We start from the raw sequence: 15,129 nt of genomic DNA, 5'->3' as shown, positions 1-15,129 counted from the left end.
AAGGCTTCTATGTGTTTATGAGTATCGAAACAAAAGAAATGTGGGAGATTCTGCTAAAATAAGATTTTGAGAGCTTCACCAAACAACTTAGTGTAGCTCTAAGAGAAGCTCTGTTAAACTAGTAAGTGAACAGTGTTAAAAAAAACCTATTTTAACTAGTCAGTTTAACTTTTCATCTCCAGCAACTCTGTATTTTAACAAATTTTGAATATTTTATTATTAAAGTTCCCAAAGGGATAGGAATGAGTTCGCAATGACTACAACGGGAAAGCAGCCCCTAGGCTTTTTAACACATTTATTCCGAAATATGTTGGATCACAATTTACAATTAGTAATCCAATACTTGAAAAATCATAAATTATATTGATTGAGCCCGCCCACAGTGGGTGTCCAAAATCGGGTCTTTCATAATCAAGTGATAGAACTGCTATGAAACTACTTATGTAGTAGATAGCGCCAGAGACAATTCGAACTCAATCTACTCGTTTTCTAAAACCAACAATTACTAAATTTAAAGAGCAACTGTTCACTTTGCTATTATATATAGTCCTTTATAGAGTATCTTGGGGATAGGCTTTTAGATTTAACTCTTTAAAATAGAGTTTTAATGGTTTCACTGCTTCTCTCGGAGATGGTCTCAGAGGGCTCAAAACTTGACAAAAAACCTAAAATGCTAAAAGCTCTACCAAACGAGTCCTCACTTTGGTCTCTGCACAGTAGCTATGTTGATATCAAAACAAAGAAAATAAAAGGAGGCGGGATTTGCCACTTAATACTATAGTCTAGTAGTATTCATCTTCACTTGCAAAGTCTTAGATTCGATTCTCGCCAAAGATGAATTTAAACCACATCCCTTAGTATAGATAATAGTTTATTCGAAGAAGAAAAAACAAAAATGAGGCAAGATTTTACCTTAAGAGTTTACAGGTTTTCGGGTTACGCCCTGAAACTCCGGTCGCATTGGGAATGAACATAAAATGTCATAAGGTATAAACAAGTGACAGAAAATCAAAAGAAAAAGAAAAACTCCATTCTGGTTCATGACCCCAATAACGAAATTGGTAAAATCCAGATTGTTAAAAGCTAATATAACTTGAACACCATCCATCTCAAGTCAAGTTCTGAAAAACTAGTTAACGAGATTCCGAAGGATCTGGGAACCTACAGCAATACGAACAGAATGAACTCAATCTTAACTTGGATGTACTGCACCCGCCATAAAACCAAATCGACCCCCAATGCATTCTAATTGATTATAAGAATAACGAAAATACAATTTACATATCATCCATCCAACAAGACGAAAACTTCTAAGCTTCGAGTTTATTGAAATCCCAGCACATTATTTGAATATTTATCCCACCTGGCAGGAAGAAAGCAAGGAATGTGATTAACAGATCAGTCGAACAATGTACATATATGAAGAATTATGCCACAAGTATTTCATTTGATACCCTCAACAAACCTGACTTATCATCCAATTCCCCTTAACGAACACTAACCCGACATACAAGCATAGCATCAGGTGTACGACTAAACAGATCCATGATCCAACGGGTGAGGTGAGAAGCTCAAATTTAATATCAATATTTCTTATCTCAGAAGCTTGAAAAAATACATACTCCATTTGACTGACAAGGACAAACTTTTGGGCGTAGATGAACTAAAAAGGTCCATTCACACAGGAAACAAAACGAATAAATATCATAAGGCCATAGTTTTGTTCTTATTCTCCTTCATTTTCTCAGCAAACAAAACAAGGGGTACAAATATATATATATATATAGCTCTTATCACCAGAAATGAAACAAAGATCTGTGAGAAATTGAATCCTAAAGAATTAACAAATACAATACATTCAACCTATATTTCGAGTTATTATTCACAAAATATTTTTAAAAAACAATCTTGTGGATTTAAACAAAGCTGAAATTTGTACCAAAAAGGATGCCAAAAATTAAAAAAGAAATAAAACCAGACTAGGAGGAGAGTCAGAGAGACCTGATTTAATCAATCAATACACCTAAATAAATAAACAAAATGTCAGATCCAGAATGAATATAACTATATAGATCTAAGAAGTAAAGAAGGAGATTAGTATAGTACATCTACCTGGTTTGTTGGAAAATATTATCACTGAAGGATATTGTTGAGGGTTGCAAGAAGAGAGAGCTCGAAGAGTCCTTACTTTTCTGTTTCTAAATTGATTACTTTACTGAAAAAAAATCCTTAAGTTATTCTTAAAATTTACACGATTCGGTAAACTCAGTTCATCCTGTGTTCTCCAAAAGCTATTATCTTCATTCAGCAGCCAAAACATTTAATTTACCCCTGTTTTGGTTCCACAAAGAAAAAGATCAAGCTGTAAGACAAATATGCAGAGAGTATAGTTTGTTATATTGTTTATGTATGATACAAGAGTACATCAAGTAAAGTTCTCTCATCTTTGTGGCTCTTCGTTTTTGTGCTACCTTTTAATTGTGTTGCACAATATCTTGTTATTTGATTGACAGCTAGTAAAGAAAGTAATAGCGCGACAGTTTCTTCAATAAAAACATGAAAATATAAACCACTATATTTGAGATACACTTCTCATGTACTCCAGCAGAACCACACTTACTAACCTTTTAAACTTCACCAAGAGATTTTGGCATTTTAGTCCTTGGTCTACCTCTTCTCTTCTTAGTAGGCGGAGGCATGATAACATCTTCTGAACCCTCATCCATCACGTTCTTAGTGTCAGGTACAGGAGAGATACGAAACCCGTATGAACTTCTAAAGTAGCTTGACTTGAAGAGGTCATCAATATATTCATAAATGATACCAGAATGTTTTTGTACAGCAACAAGTGCATGAACACATGGAAAGCCTTTAATTTGCCACTCATGACAGGTGCATAGACGATTATGCAGATCAACCATAACAGAATAATCGGCATGCACCTCATATACAGAAGCAGTAGAACGACTGACATTCCAATTCCTACCAAGCATCAATATTTCGTTCAAGGTTTTCTCCATCTCAGGGCATAGAACAGAAGACCATTGCTCTGCTTCACGACTCAACTCAGCCATCATTCTCATGAGTTTAATCCTGATGCCATCAACCATATGAAAGATGGGCAAGCCACATAGCTCCAAAATCCAAGAATTAAATGTTTCTGAAACATTGTTGCATGTTTCACCATATTGATTACCCTTAAAGTAGGCATATGACCACTTCTCCTTAGGAAGATCCTCGAGAAAGGTCATAACAGGAGCACCACCCTCATGTTTCAAATTTCTCAAATTAACCTCAAAAGCAGCTTTAGTGGGAGCATGTGCACATTTCGAAAAAAGATCAACAATTCGATCCCGCAAAAATTTACCATAAGTAGATGGAAATTTAGATAAAAGGTTCTGTTTCAAATTTTGCAAGCAAAATGCATGAGGGGATGTTGGAAATATGTTTGAAACAGCTTCAACGAGACCTTTGTTCTGATCAGATACAAATGTAACTGTCCTACCTTGCGGGGTCAAAATTTTAGCTAAATTTTCAAAGAACCAGCTCCAATTTTCCTCATTTTCTGAGTCCACAATAGCAAACGCAAAGGGGAACGATCCTGCAAATGAATAACATAACAACAGAATTGATGATGAGTATTCTAATATTTTTAAAGATAGTTGTTGACAAATACATTTAACATAATGTCAATCACCAAAAAATACAACATAGAGATGTAATTGTCAACCAGTTTTACTAATAGCTCCATGAAAGTGCCTTTCTTCATCTAACAAATACATATCAACAATCACTTAAACTTATACCTTGATTTCCATTCTTCCCGGTGGCACCAATTAGTTGGCCTTCATGCTTACTTTCTAAAACAGTCACATCTACGAACAACAACGGTCTGCACCACTGAAAACCTTCAATGCAAGCACCATAACAAATAAACAATCTCCGAAAGCGAGAAGTCTTGGGATCACAATCCAAGACACAATGCGACCCTGGATTGCTTGACATTAAAACATTATTATAACCAACCAATCGACTATACGATGAGGATTCATCACCATGAACTTCACTCTTAGCCATTTCTTTTGCGTACCATGCAGTATGGTAAGGGATATCAAGACCATAATTCTGCTTAAAATCCTTGACAATATCTACTGGCTTAATAGACGGTTTCCCCCGGATTTGATCAACCAAAATAGAAGATACGATCTTTGCATTCATCATCTTACTTTTCTCCTCACGGTTAACACCCGTGCAAGTGTGAACATTATTTAGAGTCTTTATGTAGAAAAAACCATTCAACCGACAAACTGAAGCATATACACGCCAACTACAGCCATCTGAAATCTTCTTAAAACATTCAGCAATAACACGGTCCTTATCATTCTTTACATAAGCAAAACGAAATCCCATCGCAAAGGCATACATACACAACTTCGTACGAAATCCAGTTGCACCCCCTTCAAATTTCTGGCCTACATGATCAATGTATTCCTTCCAACCCTGAGACAAGTGTGTATCACTTTCCTGAAATCTGGAGATGCTATCTAACATGCATGATGAAGACGCTAAATGATTAGATATTACATCATCCCACGATGCATGATTAGATATCACATCATCAAATGCTACGTGATTAGATACTTCATGATTGGACACATCATGGTTAGATATTACATCAATAAACGCTGCACGGTGAGAAGCTGCATGATTAGAAGTTGCATCACTAGATGGTGCATTATTAGAAGTTGCCAGATTAGATGTTGCATCATCAGACAATGTACGATTAGGAGCTCCAGGTGCTGCATGATTAGGTGCTCCAGGCGTTGCATGATTAGACGCTGCCTGATCAGAAGCTAGATGATCAGTTGTTGCATGATTAGTTGCATCATGATCACACGCTTCATGATTAGAAACTGCATGACTATGAGTATGAGGTGTCTGATCAGAAGCTGCATAATTACAAACAGCACGACACTGAGGTGGAGGATTAGGCGCTGCAATATTGCCATCCTCATTATTTGAACTTACAAGATCCTTGACCGAAATGTCAACAAAACTACTCTTCAACATAGATAAACACATAAGCATCAAATGCACATCCATATCTGATTGCAGCAAGCAATTAGGGTGCTCAGGAAGAGAATATGTCAGCTCAAAACTCCCTACTGTCAGTTGTTTAAACCTTAAACATATCTCTTTACAGATATCTGCATATTTACTGTGTTCCAACAAATCAATGACAACAGTAACTGCACGATAACTACACCTTGCTATTCTAGCACTCTCCATTCCTCTACACGCAAAAAGGAAAGCCAGAGATAAACAGTAAGTATAACAAAAAAAAAAAAAAGGTAACAGTAACTACAACTACCATATAACTAAAAGTAACCGTTCCATAGTAAATATCAAGTTCCTCAACAAAATCAAACGTTAAACGACTACGTTAACAAGTACTCCTACGAGTCCTATCAAAAGACAAACCAAACACAATGTAATTGGCAGACATGGGTTTAACCAAGTTGGCTAGGGCAGTGTGCTTCCTTGGTGTATGCTTTTCGCAGACGATATAGTGTTGATAGATGAAACTCAGGAAGGGGTAAATGCGAAGCTTAACCTTTGGAGAGAAGTGTTGGAATCTAAAGGTCTTCACCTAAGCCGATCAAAGACAGAATATATGGAGTGCAAGTTCAGTGCAAATGGAGGCCAAAATGAGTTAGGGGTGAGGATTAGAGATCAGGAAATACCAAAGAGCGATCGTTTTCGCTACTTAGGATCTATCTTGCAAAAGAACGGAGAATTAGATGGAGATCTCAACCATAGAATACAAGCTGGATGGATGAAGTGGAAGAGTGCATCCGGCGTGTTGTGTGACCGTCGTATGCCATTGAAGCTCAAGGGAAAATTTTATAGGACGGCAATAAGGCCGGCGATGCTGTATGGCACAGAATGTTGGGCGGTGAAGCATCAACACGTACACAAAATGGGTGTAGCGGAGATGAGGATGCTTCGTTGGATGTGTGGGCACACGAGAAAGGATAAGATTAGGAATGAGGATATCCGAGGTAAAGTAGGAGTAGCCGAAATTGTAGGAAAGTTGAAAGAAAATCGGTTACGATGGTTTGGACATGTGCAAAGAAGGCCTACTGACGCTCCGGTTAGAAGATGCGACTACGGGACAGAGGTTCAGGGCCGAAGGGGTAGAGAAAGACCTAGGAAAACTTTGGAAGAGACTCTAAGAAAAGACTTAGAGTATTTGGATCTAACGAAGGACATGACACAGGACCGAGCACAATGGCGTTCTAAGATTCATATAGCCGACCCCACTCAGTGAAGAAAGCTTTGGTGTATTTAACACAATACGTTGGAAATGAAGCAAAGCTTATTTATTGATATCTCCGATAAGTTACAAATATGTACATATACATGAGTCAAAATAAACAAACAAGAGGGAGCCTTCACAAAGGTTGCTTAGGAGAAGTCTCAGCAGTCGGTAGAGCCCTAGAAAGAGAAGGCATCGGAGGGGGATCATTCGGAGCCTTAGTACTGGACAGAACCCTAGAAGGAAGAGGCATCGGAGGTTGATTATTTGGAGCTTTATTATGCGGTACAGCCCCAGAAGACGAAGGCAATAAATGCCTTTGGAACAAACCCACAAACCGCTGATGATCAAGTAAAACCTGACCATCAGATTCCTTCATCTGGTCAAGCTTCCTCTTCATGTTTGTAGCATAGCCATGTGCGAGCCGGTGCAACTGTTTATTCTCATGCTTGAGCCCTCTAATCTCCTGTTTGAGACGCATCACCTCAACCGCCAATGATTCAACTTGACGGGTTCGAGCAAATAGGCGTTGGGCCATATTAGACACAGAACCTGCACACTGAACACTGAGAGCTAGAGAATCCTTAACAGCCAACTCATCAGACCGTTTGGAAAGTAGTCTGTTATCTTTGGGAGTGAGAAGGTTCTTGACCACCACCGCAGCGGTCATGTCATTCTTCATCATGGAATCCCCAACGGTAAGAGGACCAGTAGGGGATAAGAAGGATGGGCGCCATATGTTGTCTGAAGAAGGCGTGGCTGCCTCTTCAACAAGGTTCAAGTCAAAACGACGGTCGGAGGGGCCAGACATTTTCAAAGGTGTTGAAGAGAGAAGAGGTTGGACAAATCAAGATCTTAGAAGTGCAAGAAGGGAGCTTCTACTGGTGAAGATTCAAGTGTGCTTTGAAACTTAATGCCAGCCTCTATAAAAATCTGCACTCAACGGAGCTTCAGAAATCGAAGAGGCGTCTGCTCAGAAATCGAAGAGGCGTTTGCTTTCTCAAAAGCTGGGCTGCTCAGAGACCACGAGGGCCGATCTCAGAAATCGAAGAGGCGTTTGATTTCTCAAAAGCTGAGCTGCTCAAAGACCACGAAGATCGATCTTAGAAATCGAAGAGGCTTGCTTTCTCAAAAGCTGGGCTGCTCAGAGACCACAAGGGTCGATCTCAGAAATCGAAGAGGCACTTTTCAGCCTTGTCAGCACCTGTCACATGCACACTCAGCTTTGCTGAAATTACGGCCATTCTGTTGAAGATTTCTGGTGAAGTAGAAAGCACGTGAATCTTACTGTTCAATCATTCACTTTTCACACGCACCATCAGCTCTACCACAGATAACTTTGCCAAAGATCTCTGACAAAGTTTAGACACGTGAAGCTTGCAGCTCCCACTACATCGCTATGACCAAGGGTAAAAGAATAGCAAAGAAACAGCACTAACAAAGTTTAGACACATAAATTTTGAAGGTCTAGCTATCATATTATTACCCACAAGGATAAAGGAACAGCACCACTGCTGGATAATTGGAAAGTCCCTGTGTGTCAACCTCTGTGCTCCGTGGCAAGGTAGACTAGCAAACATGCCCTACCTTTACTCACTTTCGAGAAAACACTCCCAACAAGATTGCTTGCTCCAAAATCGAAGAGGCACCGTTCTTCGAATCTCGAGAGCCAGACTCCCAACATGATTAATTTCTCAAAAACCGAAGAGACACCGCTCTCCGAATCTCGAGAGCCAGACTCCCAGCAGGATTGCTCTCTCAAAAATCGAAGAGGCACCGTTCTCCGAATCTCGAGAGCCAGATCCCCGACAGGATTGCTTGTTCGAAAACCGATGAGGCACCGCTTTCTCAACTTCGAGAGCCAGATCTTCTTGGATAAAGCTTGTTTGTAATCTTCACACGCAACATCAACTTTCCAGATACCACAGACCACTTTTTCAAAGTGCTCTGACACACGTGAAGCTGGTAGCTCCCACTACCGTGCTATGACCAAGCAGGGTAAAGGAATAGCATTACTACTTGTTAGGGAGACTCCTATATATGTCGACCTCCATCCTTAACGGACAGGCAGACCTGCAAAAATGCTCAACCCTTCCTCATATCTGAGAAGGCACTCCCAATAAAGCCTCTCGAAATACTCAGCTTTCTTTCCCCCCGATAATACCTCTGCAAACAAGCTACACCAGAGCAAGAATATCTCATATCATCAGGGTTAAAAGCAAGAGTACCCCATATCATGCTTTTTCCCTGTCTTTTCCTTTGGCCTTGTTCTTACCTGCAAGACAAGGAGAAAGAGAGCAATCAGTCAGCACTTGGAATCAAGCTTCCAGTCAGGAACTGACTGCCTGGAACCCCTTACCTGATTACTTACCTGACATTGCTCTCGAGTACTCATCTTCAACATCTTATGCTTCCAGAGAAGATACCACATCTGCCTGAGGAACCGATAGGGAAAGTGAGAAGGATACAAGGAAGCATGTGGAGACAAGCGTAACAGACCGCGTGCCGATACATCCACTACTTTGTCAACAGCAAAAGTATCCCATATCAGCAGGGTCGAACGTACTCTAGATTTGATGGACTTGTTTTGACCCTCAAATTCTTCAGTCGGCCTTATACTCTGGAGGAAACCAGAAAACCCTCCCGCCCAGTTCAAGAATAAGCCTGTGGAAAGTTACTTTTTCAAAAGCAAAAGTATCTCATATCATCTATTCTCCTTTTCTTCTTTTTATCCTTCATGCTGCCTGCAAGATAGGAAGAATGAGAACAATCAGCCGGAACTCGAAATCAAACTTCTGATCTGGGACTAATTGCTTGGAGCTCTGATTGCTTACATTGTCTGTCACCTCTTTCAGCAGATCCCCTAGCTCGGCGACTTGGGGGACTCATACTACATGGTTTGTATCGCGCTTGACCAAGCCTGAAACTACAAGTAAGCTTCAAGTGAAATTGATACATTACCTTGTGCATCTTCACTAGTTAAAGATACCACCCCTGGATGGAGGAAGAGTACTTCCAGAGAAGATGCCACATCTACCTATGAGACAGATAAGGCAAGTGAAGACGATACCACACTTCGGTACTTAGAAGTTTCGTGATTACGAGATCATTCTCCCACAATATTTCCTAATATCATTTGTACTAAATCATTCATTTGTACTCACTAAAGGAGAGATTGAACCTATGTACTTGTGTAAACCCTTCACAATTAATGAGAACTCATCTACTCTGTGGACATAGCCAATCTGGGTGAACCACGTACATTTTATGTTTGCTTTCCTGTCTTTATCCTTTTACATACTTATCCACACTAATGACCAGAGCAATAACTTAATACTTTATGTTGTACCAAAGTCCTCACTGATTTTGTGAATCAACAATCCTTAAGTCCTTACCCTTTTGCGTTGGTAATGGATGAGTTAACAGGACATGTTCAAGATGATATTCTTTGGTGTATGATTCTCGCAAATGATATAGTGTTGATAGATGAAACTCAGGAGGAGTAAATGCGAAGTTTAACCTTTGGAGAGAAGTGTTGGAATCTAAAGGTCTTCGCCTAAGCCGATCAAAGACAGAATATATGGAGTGCAAGCTCAGTGCAAATGAAGGCCAAAATGAGTTAAGGGCGAGGATCGGAGATCAGGTAATACCAAAGAGCGACCGTTTTCGCTACTTAGGATCTATCTTCCAAAAGAACGAAGAATTAGATGGAGATCTCAACCATAGAATACAAGCTGGATGGATGAAGTGGAAGAGTGCATCCGGCGTGTTGTGTGACCGTCGTAGGCCACTGAAGTTCAAGGGAAAATTTTATAGGACGGCAATAAGGCCGGCGATGATGCATGGCACATAATGTTGGACGGTGAAGCATCAACACGTACACAAAATGGGTTTGGACATGTGCAAAACCGAGCGCAATGGCGTTCTAGGATTCATATAGCCGACCCCACTTAGTGGGAAAAGGCTTTGTTGTTGTTGTTGTATCTTAAACTTAATGCAATAGTACTTCTGAAATAGTCTAGTGTAACAACTGTAACCAAGAGTTTTCCATATTTTCTTAGGCACTAGGATGCAACATTATACAATCTATTCACCACAACATAACAGTACCCGTAAAACTGTTGTGGAACAAAATCCAAAAAAAAACAAGAGAACGGAAATAACAATGCTGAACCAAATACCACAACCATACCCAATCAATACAAATTAAATACAATACCTAAAATGTTAAAGCAAACTAACAAGCAAGGAGAATTTTAGAAATACAAATTCACGCAAGAACAATACCTCAATAACTAATTAAATTTTAAGAAATAAAACATTTTTAATAAACCAAAAAATAGATGTAGATAAACTGACGAAAGAGAAAGAACATGAGCATAAAGAATAAACTGAAAACAAAAGAAAAACAAAATTCTAAATAGCATGTGAAAAATTTATAAAAGATTGGCCAACAATGTACTCCAAATAAGTGATAGCTCTGAAATAGAATTTTAAACCAAGATAAGTAATATAAGACAATCTAACCATTAATCCCCAAACTTGGTAAGGACTACCCAAATGAAGGACAAAATGATTAATGAAAAACAAAAGTATTGTATCAACGAATTGAACGAAAATCTCTGTTAATGCAATTATGCAACTAAAAATTTACATATTAAGAATAAAAAAACGAATCCTAAAAATTTACATATTAAGAAACAAAAAAACGAATCTTGCAATTTGTGCTTTCCAAGCAAGTTGACATTTTAAGGGTGAAGTAAAATCAAAATCCGGTTGATCAACACTAGGGAGGGATCTAGTTTAATTTAACTTCTGAACTAAAGGATAAACGTTCTCTAAAACACAAAACAATAATATTAATCTATGGTGTATTCCTTTTCCGAAAAAGCACTTGTGCTGGAAGACCATATTCCAGGTTTGTAAAAATTAAACGGTGAATATGTCTACAACTACTGTTACTGTATGATCATGTGATACTAAATACCGCTACGTAGAAATTGCCGGTAATCCAGGAAATAACATAAATGGAAACAAATAAAAATCCATATAGATGTGGGAAAACTATCCAGGTTAATTTTTGTGAGTTACAAAGAGTGAAGGAGAAAGCATTTACATTTCCTTTGGTTATCCTTGATTGGGTGTTGACTAGTACGAATCAATCCACACTCCCCTGCACAATGCATGTGTACAGTTCAAACCTCAATGAAAACAAGTAAAAATGTCCTTTAAAGAAATAGTGTTAAAAATTAAATTGGGAGAATAAAAAATAGAATTGCATTGTCAATTGTGTATACACAAAGCTAGAGTATAACATACACCACCATAATGGGAGATATTACAATACCTGCGGTGCAAAGTGAGATAGTACAAGTCTGCATAGAGTACAAAGAATTAAAACTCTACACATATATGTAAGTGCCGGAAAATGGTATGAATCCGGACTACTGATCAAGTTGATTCTTGCTTGAATGTTCCAAATTCAGTGTGGCACAATAAGAAATTTTCGGGCCACATATGTCTAGCAAAGTTCGAAATCCAAAAAAGGTTGGCATTAACAATTAGAATCTTGGCAAGATTACATCTTTCATTTTGGTTAAATTCTGAATTTTAGTGATTTTTTTCCCTATTTCACATTTTTATTTTATGGTAACATCTCTAGCGGGTAATGTCGATTTTGTAACTATAACAACTTATGTAGCCTAAAAGAAGCAAAATTTGATACTGAATACGAAAGAGGCTTCACTCAATTTCACTCCCATTTGGCTCGAATTCGTCGTAAATCACCATAAGTATAGAATCCCTTGACTTAAAAAACTATTTCGACAATGGAAACACAAACCACCATGAAAATCTGCAGAACCAATAGTGTACATTGTCTTCCAAACGGTACGTTCGGTAAAATTATGTAATAACATTGCAGAAATATCAAGAACTTATTAGCAGGATGCTTATGTGAGCCAACATAACAGGAACAAGTAAGAACGAGAACAATTTAAGGGCTTGATAATATGCAAAATACAGAAATTTGGGGAAATAGTGGAGACAAAATGAACTAATTAACCCAATTGAAGAGAGAGAGAGAGAGAGAGAGAGAGAGAGAGAGAGAGATTTGAACCTTAAAAGAAGAGGAATTGGAAGCAATGGAGGAACTCTGGAGCCGACATCATACAAGAGACGAGTGGACTGGAAAAATGCTTTTCTAACTAGCGCTTAGCTTCGGATTGCTTTTGGGCCTTGACGGGGGCCATTGTCAAACTCCTTTACATTTTTTTTTGTATGAACAATAAAAAAAAAAAAAAACCTACTAGGCCATTCCATTATCTTATTTTTCTACCCACATTCTAATCTTACCCATCTTAAAAAGTTAAAAGAAATTAAAATGTGTTGCAGTCATATTTAGAATAGGAATGTGATTGTGTAAATCCTAGGGAATTTAGGAATGTATCTTATATTCCTATTAGGATTAGATTACCTATTAAATGTTGTAATACTAAGGGGAAATGTTTTACCCTTCCTACTACTATAAATAAATGCACAATGGGGTGAATCAAACACAACTCACAATTAAATCAATCTCTCTTCTCTCTAATAGTGGTCGGCCCCCCTCTCTCTCTCTAAACCCTAGATCGTTCAATCAAATAGGCATACAACATGTTATCAGCACGCTCTTGCCAGAAGCTGAGGAATTGACGCATTGTTGGAGGAGGCTATCATCCACCAAATTCAAAGGCTTATTCGTTTTCTGCTAATCAGGTACGCTTAAAATAAAAGAAGATACTTGAAACGTCCACGAAGCATGAAAACATTCCCCATGATGCATGAACCTCTTTATGTTTATATTTTCCTTTCGATATATATTGTATATGTTCATATATTTGTCAATATATATATTTGTTTCATGCATCGCACAATTATTTGTGAGTCAAAATATAAAATTAAATTAGAAGCAAATTTGGGTTTTTCTGAAACCCTAGGTTCGAAAATTGGGTATGTTTTTGGTCTCACCGTGGGATGGCATCACCTTGATGCCCGTGGACTACCTGTGCAGCCCCTGTAAGGCTTGCTGCTCCATAACCACGGGCCTGCAGCCCTAGTTTCTGGTCCACAGCTCTCAAGCCTAGCTTGCTGGGCCCTTTATGTCACGGCCTGCGTCATCAGCAGCAAGCCCATGTGCTGGGCTTAGCTTCCTGTGCCTACGACCCAGGTTCTAGCCTTCGCTGGACCTTCCCGCATGCTCGCCCACAAGCCAGGCTGTGCCGGGCTTGTTTCCATGCCCCCCTCTCACGGTCCAATTTCGAAACCTAGCTTGCAGCTGGGGTTTCCTCCCTTCACCGTGGCCTGCAGACCACCCCAAGGTTTTTATTTTAGGCCTCGCCTTATGCTTATGGCACCCACACCCGTGCCCTTACACACGACACCAAGCCCAAATTATTTGGGGCTGTCTTTTTCGATCCAATAATATTATTTTAATATTATTTAGCTTCTACAATCAACCCCGTATGGCCCGATTTATTGAATTAATTAAAAGTGACTTGCAGTCCATTAATCTGATAATGAATCCAAAATTATTGACCTGAAGATCACTTTTGAACATTAACGATTCAATAATTTATTTTTATACTTTGAACCGTCACATACTTTTGTAGTAACGAAGCTCTCACACTTGAGTTCCCGAAGAACCTCAAATCCACTACACTTAGTTAGTATATTGCATTCTGTGTTTCTTGCAGGAACCTCTCATTATGAACTAATTGTTCATAAAACTAAATTGAACCTGTAGTTTCAAATTTAGTGCCTTTGAAACTTGAAGTTTTCATTCAAAACATACCACATGAAACCCGTAGTTTTCATGCATAAATTAAACCACTACATGTCTATAGAACCTGTATGTTCTATGATATATGTCTATGGCTTACCATATGACTAATCACGTTTTCTCCCTCTGTTTTTGGGACATGTCGAACTTGAACAAGCTCGATTTCTCCGCTCTAGAAGTCTTTGGAAGAAACTATCTGAAGTGGGTTCAAGACGTGAAGCTCCATCTCACTGCAAAAGGTATTAGAGCCACCATTGAGGCATCTATCGCTGACAAACCTATTGACGAAGCTCAGAAGGCTATTGCAATGATCTTCATCCGAAGACACATTCATGATGCACTGCAAACTGAGTATCTCACTGAGGAGGACCCACACACCCTCTGGCTTGCTCTGGCCAAGCGTTTCGATCACCAGAAAGACATACTTACCTGAAGCAAGACACGACTGGCAGCATTTTCGCTTCCAGGACTTTAAGTCTGTGAATGAATACAACTCTGAAGTTTGTAGAATCCGTTCTCTGTTGAAATTCTGCAAAGTGGAACTAACCGAATCAGATATCCTGGAGAAGACCTATTCAACCTTCCATGCCACTAATATTGTCCTGCAGCAACAATATAGGGCATAGAAATTCACCAAGTTTTCGGATTTGATCTCTATTTTACGTCTCGTTGAAAAGCAGAATCAACTTTTGATGAAGAATCATCAAGCTCAACCCACTGACTCGAACGCCGCGCCTGAAGCGCATGCGACCTATTCTAGTAGCCATAAACGACGAAAGAACCGTCGTGGCCATGACAATGGGCGGCAACCCCAAACACGGGCCCAAGGTCAACAGAGTACTGCACCTAAGGGAAGAAATGTGACCCAGTAGCGTCCATCACTCGCCCCTAAGGTCCCAAACTTCAAGAATAAGGGTAAAGCTCCCGTTCAGGCTGCTTCTATTGAATTGGACATGTGCTATCGTTGTGGATCAAGGGATCATTGGTCACG

At 39.1% G+C, this 15,129-nt stretch overlaps 1 protein-coding gene across 3 annotated transcripts; it reads right to left on the bottom strand.

Annotated features, from left to right (window-relative positions):
* Positions 1–1,058: 1,058 nt before the first annotated feature.
* LOC126593716 (uncharacterized) lies at positions 1,059–12,572 on the bottom strand. Of its 3 annotated transcripts, XR_007613019.1 has the most exons (7): positions 12,438–12,572; positions 11,436–11,492; positions 3,807–5,293; positions 2,625–3,601; positions 2,113–2,331; positions 2,002–2,023; positions 1,059–1,363 (listed from the first exon to the last, which is right to left on the bottom strand). XR_007613019.1 is itself a non-coding variant. In XM_050259823.1 (5 exons), the coding sequence occupies exons 3-4, from the start codon at positions 5,287–5,289 to the stop codon at positions 2,628–2,630; spliced, it is 2,457 nt and encodes an 818-aa protein (XP_050115780.1). In that variant the 5' UTR covers positions 5,290–5,293; positions 11,436–11,492; positions 12,438–12,572; the 3' UTR covers positions 1,059–1,363; positions 2,625–2,627. The 3 variants fall into 3 exon arrangements, 1 of the variants encoding a protein (XP_050115780.1); XR_007613018.1 differs by lacking the exon at positions 2,002–2,023; XM_050259823.1 differs by lacking the exons at positions 2,002–2,023; positions 2,113–2,331.
* Between the last annotated feature and the right edge of the window lie 2,557 nt (positions 12,573–15,129).

Source organism: Malus sylvestris, chromosome 12, assembly GCF_916048215.2.
Source record: "Malus sylvestris chromosome 12, drMalSylv7.2, whole genome shotgun sequence".
In the NCBI taxonomy this organism is placed as follows: domain Eukaryota; kingdom Viridiplantae; phylum Streptophyta; class Magnoliopsida; order Rosales; family Rosaceae; genus Malus; species Malus sylvestris.
The sequence above is the reverse complement of the archived record's forward strand: the minus strand, read 5'-3'. Positions and strand labels throughout refer to the sequence as shown.

What these genes read in the sequence shown, in the direction of transcription:
- LOC126593716 (XM_050259823.1), bottom strand. Translation starts at nt 5,289, where the DNA reads ATGGAGAGTGCTAGAATAGCAAGGTGTAGTTATCGTGCAGTTACTGTT. An exon ending in CGGGAAGAATGGAAATCAAG is followed by an intron (nt 3,602 to 3,806) that starts GTATAAGTTTAA and finishes ATTCATTTGCAG; the next exon opens with GATCGTTCCCCTTTGCGTTT.